At 41.2% G+C, this 9,737-nt stretch overlaps 1 protein-coding gene across 1 annotated transcript in view; it reads left to right on the top strand.

Moving 5' to 3' along the window:
* sim2 (SIM bHLH transcription factor 2) overlaps nt 1-9,507 on the top strand; it is a 16,545-nt gene extending 7,038 nt beyond the window's left edge. Inside the window, 5 exon segments of the mRNA XM_016464526.1 lie at nt 2,539-2,738; nt 3,460-3,566; nt 4,655-4,802; nt 5,605-6,011; nt 9,140-9,507. Of these exon segments, the coding sequence (XP_016320012.1) occupies nt 2,539-2,738; nt 3,460-3,566; nt 4,655-4,802; nt 5,605-6,011; nt 9,140-9,507 (1,230 nt within the window).
* Nucleotides 9,508-9,737: the final 230 nt, after the last annotated feature.

Genomic DNA, 9,737 nt, shown 5'->3' with positions numbered 1-9,737 from the left:
AAGTTTTGAAGAGATTACGTGTGTCTGGAGCGCTGTTGATCTTGTTGTGGAAGTATGAAGATTTGGCAGTATGGACTTCAGCAGAGAAAGATGAAAGCAAAGACTGATACATACTCAGGTCTGACGGATCTTTTGATTTGCACCATTTTCTCTCTGCTGCCCTGAGTTTGGTCTGATGCTCACGAAGAACATCGGATAACCAGGGGTTAGAAGGGGCAGCCCGTGCTAGCCTGGAGGAGAGAGGACAAATATCGTCTAGACAAGAGGTTAAAGTAGCGCATAAAGTGTCAGTTGCTGCATTCACATCCAGAGATGAGAAATGGGTGGGTGAGGGATGAGAGGAGGAGATTTCAGAGGAAAGATGGGAGGGTGAAAGGTTTCTCTCTGCTGCCCTGAGTTTGGTCCGATGCTCATGAAGAACATTGGATAACCAGGGGTTAGAAGGGGCAGCCCGTGCTAGCCTGGAGGAGAGAGGACAAATATCGTCTAGACAAGAGGTTAAAGTAGCGCATAAAGTGTCAGTTGCTGCATTCACATCCAGAGATGAGAAATGGGTGGGTGAGGGATGAGAGGAGGAGATTTCAGAGGAGAGATGGGAGGGGGAAAGGTAGCATAGGTTTCGTCTAAAAATAACCGGTATAGGGGTTGGTGGCACACAGGTAGCAAAATGTAGGTTAAATATAATGAAGAAATAGTCAGAGATGTGTAGGGGTTTTACCAAAATGTTGTCTGCAGTACAATTGCGTGGGTAAATTAAGTCAGGTTGGTTGCCTGATTTGTGAATGCTTGTAGTGGTAAGGCGTTTGAAATCAAATGAAGCTAGGAGTGAATGGAAGTCTGTAGCATAAGGCTTGTCCAGATGAATGTTAAAGTTGCCAAAGACTAAAAGCGGACTGCTGTCCTCCGGGAATGAGGACAGCAGCTCATTCAGCTCCTCTAGGAAGGTGCCCAGTTGCCCAGGAGGCCGGTAAATTACCACAACATGTAGTTTTATAGGAGCTGTTACAGTAATCGCATGAGATTCAAATGAGTTATAATTGCATAGGGGAGACTGGGTTGAGTATTTCCAATTGTCAGAAATGAGCAGACCAGTGCCCCCACCCCTCCCAACCTGACGGGGGGTATGAGAGAAAGAGAAGTTGTTAGATAGAGCAGCTGGGGTTGCTGGGTCTTCTGGACGAATCCAGGTCTCAGTCAAGCCCAAAATACTGAGTGTGGATTGTAAAGAAAAAGCAGAAATTAAGTCTGCTTTGTTGACAGCTGACTGACAATTCCAGAGACCCACAGAGAAAGAAAGAGGTGCAGTAGGAGATGTACAGATAGGACGCAGGTTAGCAAGATTGCGTTGCCATCTGCGAGTGATGGTAGAGTGTTGTTGAGAGACAACCGGAATGTATTGAAAACACATGATAGAGGTGGAAGGGAGAGGACAGAAAGGAGTGTGCAAAGGGAAAAAAGAGAGCACTTAAGTGTGTTGCCGGTTTCGATGCTTGGTTAAAGTCGCGCAGGTAAAGTCGCAGGTCTTTACACTCGTAGGCAGAGAAAACAGCTGTGGCCGCCTTGTTAAATTAGCACACCCAAAAGCCTATAGCAGGGCAATTGCTCAAATCGAAACTAAAGTTCACTCTTAAGTGCAGGAACGGAGCAATATAAATAACAAAAGCTCCTTCTTAGCCGATGGCTATTACTCTAATTACAAATAAAGTGTAATCAAAAGTGCTCTGTGCTCACATTTACTTGTGCATTAAATTACAAATAAAAAAAATACATATCAACTTGTGCCTTATGTGATCTCAAATTGCAGAATATTCTAGTGCATTTGAGAGACGTTCTATAAAGTGATGCATAGACATGCATGTACAGTTTGCAGCTTTAATCGCCTTTTTGTTAATTTCATGACTTAACTGATGACAGAACTTCATTGAATGCTCATAGTTTCTTTTGCGCTTTATTTATGATGAAGCGATGTAGAGTGTGCTCGTCATTTTCGCGTAAAGTTGAAGAGTGTGCACCGTGAGCACAGTAAAACGGCTGACAGGACAGGGCAGTTTGTTTTACATATAGCCTAATAATATCTCATCAGACCGCAGTTCACTGTTGTTCTACTGAAGCTTATCTGGCACATTTTCCGCGCTCGTTTGACTCGCGCCAATACAAAATTGAAGTGCACGTCTGAAAAGTCTCCCGTTTGATGTGGATGCAAAGAAATACGGCTGTTCCGTGTCTTCATAAATTCATTGTAGAGAAAAAAAGCAACAAAAACTGCAGTTTTGAGTGGGGTGGCCAAAGGGGTGGTCAAGCTTAGGTCAGTGGTGGCCACAGCCCCCCCCCCGGCTCCGCCCCTGCCACAAAGGACAGTAAAACCTGACATTTTTGACATTGACAAGGGAAAATTACAAAAAAAAATAATAAATGATGTTTACACACACACACACACACACACACACACACACACACACACACACACACACACTGTCTCTGGGCTGGAGCTGCTCTCCAGATGGCGAGAGCTGAGTCTGAAGCGTGTGCTGTGTGCAGGTGATCCACTGCAGCGGTTATCTGAAGCTCCGTCAGCTGCTGATGGACGTGTCTCTGTTTGAGTCCTGCTATCAGATCGTGGGGCTGCTGGCGGTGGGTCAGTCTCTTCCTCCCAGCAGCGTCACCGAGATCAAACTCCACAGCAACATGTTCATGTTCCGTGCCAGTCTGGACCTCAAACTCATCTTCCTGGACAGCAGGTGAGCTTCACTCCAACACACTACTGTATCCCACAATGCAATGTGCTCAGTGTGACCAGGGGTTCTGCAGGCTTCACAAGGCAAATTTAAGACTTTTTCTGAGCAAGTAAAGAAAATTTAAAGACTAAAATGAAAAGAACACAATATTGTCAGTACGGTCTCTTAATGCGAATGTCTTAAAGTTGGAAAATACAGCTTACAACAGATCTCCGTTACTTTTTAAAATTCAGATATTTGTTCTTGATTTAATCAAAAATATAATTCATTTTGTTTAATTTCTCAGAAGAAAAATCTTCATTTTGCGTCTCCAGTGAATGGGTCTTGATTTAAGGATGTTTAGATATTTGTACTGTACAAGACAAAAATACTGAGATTTTTTTTTTTTTTGCAGTTTATGCAACATTTAATGCCACAGTTCTATTAATTTAAGACATTATGTTCTGATTTAATTCTGTGAATTAACACTTTTGAAGAAAAATCTCATGTTCAAATCTCAATTTCAAACATCGTCCAGATCAGTATGAGCTAAACCAGGATATGAAAGCACAGATGATGATATTTTTGAGTGGAATGTAGTTCAGTGCTCAAACTTTTCTTGAAAATGGTCCAGATAGCATGAGGTTCAGAAGATCATTTCAACAGCGAGGAGCAGTGAATGAAAACATTGCTGAATGAGTGTGTGTGTTACAGGAGGGTAAATGCAGTCTTGTTTGTGTGTCAGGGTGGCCGAGTTAACGGGTTACGAGCCGCAGGATTTGATTGAGAAGACTCTCTACCATCACGTCCATGGCTGCGACGTCTTCCACCTGCGATACGCACATCATTTACGTGAGTCGCCGCATGCGCTTCATCAGCGCTTCTCAGCCGTGTTCCTGTTTGGGCTGCGCTCCAGGAACGCGATGGAGAACCGCTGGATTATTCAGTCAACAGTGTCGGGGAAAGTTACTTTTAAAAGTAATGCATTACAATGTTGCGTTGCTCCCTAAAAATGTAACTAATTAAGTTACTTAAGTTACTTTTTATGGAAAGTAATGTGTTACGTTACTTTTGCGTTACTTTTTAAATCTGGGCGGGGCTTGCTTGTTTGATTTTAATATAAAAAGTTATTTTCCAAACGTAAAAGCCCTTTCACACCAAAAGTGAAGTGAATGCGCCTCAGGCTGAAGGAAATGTAAATTCACGTCTGTACAGTAGAGGGCGCCGCTCAAACTAATCACATGAAGAATATGACGCAGGAGAAGAAAGTTCAACACTATTGAGCAATAACACAAATCAAACACAAATGTGTCATTTTTGATTATTAGTATGATTGAATTGGATCATCGAAGGTCAGTAGTAAAGACACTGGTTAATAAAATGGGATTAAATACAAATTATATTTGTCTTATTTAACAATTATTGCAGGTTTGTATAATATTCTGAGTTTGCATTTGACTGTTTTTATAGATTTTGAGGAACACTGAATGTGTTTGTGTGCAGTGAGATGAGTAAACACATGTCGATATTTAGTCTAGAACTACAGTAAGATCATGTTCACACACAACGCTCTGCACTTACTCCTGATTTCTGTCACCATGGCAACACCAGAGCTGTCACTCAATACATGGAAACAAAGTAACGAGTTACTTATTTGAAAAATAACTCATATTTCCTTCTGAATCAAAAAGTAATGCATTACTTTACTAGTTACTCAAAGTAATCTGATTGTGTAACTTGTAATGCGTTACCCCCAACAGTGTCATTCAGTCTGTCTGTGTGTGTCTGTCTGCGTGTCTGTGTGTCTGCGTGTGTCTCTGTGTGTGTGTGTGTCTGCGTGTCTGTGTGTCTGCGTGTGTGTGTGTGTGTGTGTCTGCGTGTGTCTGTGTGTGTGTGTGTGTGTGTGTCTGTCTGTGCGTGTCTGTGTGTGTGTGTGTCAGTGCTGGTGAAGGGGCAGGTCACCACCAAGTATTACCGGATGCTGGCCAAACACGGCGGCTGGGTTTGGGTGCAGAGCTGCCCCACCATCGTTCACAACAGCCGCTCGTCTCGGCCGCACTGCATCGTCAGCGTCAACTACGTCCTCACGTGAGTCGCCTTTCACCTCCAGCACAGCACTTCTGTAGGATTCGTGCAGTGTGTCTTGGGCTTAAGACCAAGTCAAGAAGATTTAAGGAATAAAGTGATATGTAAAGTGATAAAGTGATATACCAATATGGTCTCGAAAGCATAATGAGTTTCAATAGCAAAATAAAATATTGAAAATACAACTTCCAATTGATCTCCATTAATTTTTTATTCACTTTACAACAAGAACAAAAACAGTTTAAGGCTTGAATATCTCTGCTCTCAACCACTAGAATATGGAAATAACTTTTACTGTGTTTTCTGATAACACTGCAAACAAAAGAAAATCTTCCCCTGTATTTCTGTCTTGTTTTCCAGTACTAATATCTAAACATCCTTAGATCAAGATATGAGATGCAACACGACAGCAGATAAGAAGTCTTGTTTTATGGAAAAAAAAACGATCAAAATGAAGTGAGTTTATGATTAAAATGAACAAATATCTGCCAATGTAGTCTGAAAAATCAACTTAATTCAAATGGAAACTAGTTTTCATTCCCCATCGACAGATATTTGTTCTTAATCATAAACTCAATTCTTTTTCAGTTTCACAGAAAACAAGACTCTTCATTTTGCATCTCCAGTAAATACATCTTGATTTAAGGATGTTTAGATATTTGTACTGAAATATGAGGAAGAGATATAGACATTTAACACCACAACTTCATGAATTTAAGGCATCTTTCAGACCTTAATTTATGGAAGTTAGACTTGTTCAGACCCGCACAAACCCTGTGTTCACTAATGCTGTGTATCTCCGCAGCGATGTGGAATATAAACAGATGCAGCTCTCTCAGGACCAGAGCAGATCCAGACCGTGTCTCTCCTATAAGACCTCGAGTCTGGCGGCTCCTCAGGACTCACGCAAACAGCTGAAAGCCAAAGCAGCCAAGATCAAAAGCAAACCCCCGTATCCGCAAGTAAGAGCGCTCGCAGGCTCACCCGGGAACGGTTTCCAGACCTCGCTGCATGCTGATGAAGCGGAGTGTCCCTCGTGGAAGTCGAGTCCCTGCAGCCTGCCGTCCTTTCAGGAGCAGACGCAGGTCCCCGAGCCGGCCTACACACGGTCCTACGCACACACACCTGCGCAGACGCAGACGCGCTCCAGCCGGCCGCACTGGAGCTGCAGCGGCGCAGATAAAGCAGCGGCGCACTCCTGCGCATACTCAGGTAACAGCCCACACACATCAGAACCACAGACACTTTCTGACGCTCTTAAATCAGAGCAGAGTCTTAAATTCAGAAAGTCGTGGCATTAAATGCTGCATGAATCTCTTCCTCAGTATTTCCGTCTTGTTTTCCAGTACAAATATCTAAACATCCTTAAATCAAGACACATCTACTGGAGAAGCACAATGAAGATAATGAATGAAGAAGTCTTGTTTTCTGAGAACTTGAGCAAAATGAAGTGAACAAATATCTGTCAGTGGGGAATGAAAACTTGTTTCCCTTTGAATTAAGTTGATTTTTCTGACTCTATTGACAGATATTTCTTCTTGTTTTAATCATAAACTCACTTAATTTTGATAGTTTTTCAGTTGTTTTTCAGTGCATCTTGACTTATGAATCTTTAGAAATGTGTTTAAACCTTTATTTTACCAGGAAAAGCACATTGAGATTAAATATCTCTTCTACAAGAGCGCCCTGGCTAGGATTGTCAGTAACACAAAACTCACGTAGGTCTAGCAAATAGCATCCATCAATGCACACAAACAGAAATAAAATAACAAATAACAATAAAAAGAACCAATACATAACTAAATCAAACAAAGCATCTACAACCAGATGTTTCTGCCTCCAAATCATTTAAAATCACTTTAAAAACATCCAATGAGACCAGCTCCTTAAACTTCGACTTATTTTGTAGATTATTCCATGCCTCTTTCCCCAGTTCAGTGCGCTCTACTGGAACGGACAGCAAGCAAAATTCCTATAATTACTTACATGTTTTTTACAGATATAGGTCTGAAGATATGAAGGAAGTGGAAAACAAGACAAACATACTGAGGAAAAACATCACATTTTTGCGTTGTGATCAGAAAGTGCAATAAATTTATGTATTTATGTTCTGTAAAATTAATTAAAACTAAAATTAGAAAGAAGTTATATTAACATATTTTGTTAATTTCAATTTATTCCATAAATTTTCTTTACTTGGTCTTAAAAAGCAAACAAACAGAATCACACTGTTAATGCAGGCAGCAGGACTGAATGCAGTCAGTGGCGGCTGGTGCTAAAAAAAAATTGCACAAACAAACAGATTCACACTGTTAATGTAGGCAGCATGACTGAATGCAATTGTTAAATAACCATTTCAAAAGTGACATAATAATGTATCATTACTGCTTAGCTAAAAAATGGAAGTTGAAAATTCAACTGTTAAAGCATGAAATAAGATACCACGAATCAGTGAATTTGAGTTTAATATGGGTGTATTATCAGCAAATTAACCATTAAACGTGTAATCATTCAAAAAAATATCAGCCATTTATATTAATGTGACTCAGAGATGAAGGCCATAATACTAATGTTGTCCACACGAGGGACAGGATACCAAATCCTTTAAGATCTCAGTTTAAAGACTGTGAAAATTGTTCAATAAATTGACTTGTAGTAAAAAAAAATTGCATATAAATTAATTATATTTTCATAAAGTTTAATAAAGCCCAATATAATAAGTATGCAAAAACTGCAATCTCCTAAATACTTATAGACCATTATTTTTTTTATCTTAATTTTAATGGTATTGACAACATGTTTGTCAAGTTGTCAGACATGACTGAATGTATGTCCAATTGAAGAAGGGACACTATATTATTTATCTATTTTAATATTGTGCATACAATAATACTCCCATAAAGACTCATATTTTACTTGAAAAGAGATTGTGTAACTGCATCATCTACACAAGCCATTGTGCTTGGACCCCGATGATCGCCTCAAGTTAAACTGCGTTGTTTCAGTTACCTTCTGTGTCGCTGTCCGCAATGCTTCAGTGACAGGACTCTGAAATAACAAACAGGGAAAACAATAAAAGGCATGACTTATATCGCATCCAGCTAGCCAACTCCGTCCAAGCTCCATGATCCGTATTTTTTCTACTTCTTCTTCTTCTTCTTCTTCATTTGAATGCCTTGTTAAAGGATTTTTTGTAAAGATAAAATCGAATTGACTTTAATCGCGGAAGAGACATCCAATCACATGAGGCCAAAATATATAAAAACAATACTGATTCGCTAAAATCAAAATTGGGAGGGTCTGCGGCCCGAGGACAATCTGAAACAAGCCAATTACAGCTCAGCCTCAAGTCACATGCGTTTCAAAAGTTTACGGACCTAATAGGCACCCATCTGTCCGGCGCCCCGCACACACAAAACAAACGTTCTAGAGTTTAGATTTTTAATACAGTAGGTGCTAACATGACTGCCAGTCGAATTGTATGACTAAATAATGCAATTTCGTGATTATTTTGCAATATATATTTAACTTTTAACATGTGGCTAACCCTGGCTAACTTGGAGGGGCACTACATGCTTTTTTAAAATCATTACAAGCAATGTCGAAATTCGAAAATTAATGGCTCTTTTGATCTGGTTTTTGCTAGTGAATCGCCTAAACTGAATGATCGAATTCACGACTTTGAATCATTTGGAGCGGTTCCAGCGTAAATGACTCACTCGATTGAATCGGTTCATCTGTTCCTCTTTTCGAGTCTTCAGTCATGTTTACACAACACTGCCAGCACTACTACTGGCTCAGCTCGCTAGTTTTATGGCATTAACTGAAATAAGCGAAAAAAGTATGTTTACAAAAAAAATATCCATATTTCCATTCCAAAGATAACATTCAACACATGATAGAGCAAACTTTAGCATTCAGCCGAACTGTACTCGTATGTTTCAAACACTTCAGCTCTTATATGTTCTTACTCCACACATCTGTTAAATGTTTTCTAGCATATTTCTTTAACTTCTCAGGTAATGTCAATATTGTGATCCCTTTCAGATGCGGCCGAAATTGCAATAACAGTGGTTACATACACATATATTTAATTGTTTGATCAAAATTATTGCTATTTGCTAGGGACAGTTTAGTAGTGGCAGGATATGGATACAGTAGAATCAGGGCAGCGCTTGCAGTGGCAAGGTCATGGGTTCGATTCCCAAAGAAAGCAAGAACTGATCAAATGTGCACCAAGTGTACAAAGGATAAAAGCATCTGCCAAATGCATGAATGTAAATGTTTGATTACCTGCATTACTGGACGGCACGTCTAACGGCAACGACTCTGTCCGTCAGGTCCGGCGGGCGACGGCGCATTCACAGCCCAGATGCTGCAGGGCGGCTACAGACCCAGCGGGGAGTTTAAAGAGGAGCCGGGTCAGAACCGCAGCAGCAGAGAGCATCAGGCGCTCCAGGGCTTCAGCCAGCAGACGCAGAGACGCAGACTCTCGGAGCAGAGCCACACGGAGGACAAGAGACTCCTGGTGGCCCAGAGCCGAGTCTCTCTCAACCTCCACCACGTCTGGACCAAACACGTCCCATCAGGACCCTACGCTCTCAGCCACTTAACGGATGGGTACCGGGCCGAGGAGGTGCACCGGACCCAGAGCCCCGCCGGCCCTCATTACATCAGCACCTCCGTCATCATCAGCAACGAGAGGTGACCCGCTGCGCTTCTGCTGCTTATGCCAAACCACAGAGCATCTGTTCACATGCGCAGCAGCGAGTCAGGAATATATATCTGTTTGACACGGGATTCTACAGCCATGACGTCTGGAGTACGGAGGAGAGGACGTGTTTCGGTCATTAAGGCCTCCAGACGAACCTTATATGTGACCCTGGACCACAAAACCAGTCGTAAGGGTCAGTTTATTAGCTGAATAAATAATCTTTA

The sequence above is a fragment of the Sinocyclocheilus anshuiensis genome, unplaced genomic scaffold, assembly GCF_001515605.1.
Source record: "Sinocyclocheilus anshuiensis isolate Anshui unplaced genomic scaffold, SAMN03320099.WGS_v1.1 scaffold1386, whole genome shotgun sequence".
In the NCBI taxonomy this organism is placed as follows: Eukaryota; Metazoa; Chordata; class Actinopteri; order Cypriniformes; family Cyprinidae; genus Sinocyclocheilus; species Sinocyclocheilus anshuiensis.
The sequence above is the reverse complement of the archived record's forward strand: the minus strand, read 5'-3'. Positions and strand labels throughout refer to the sequence as shown.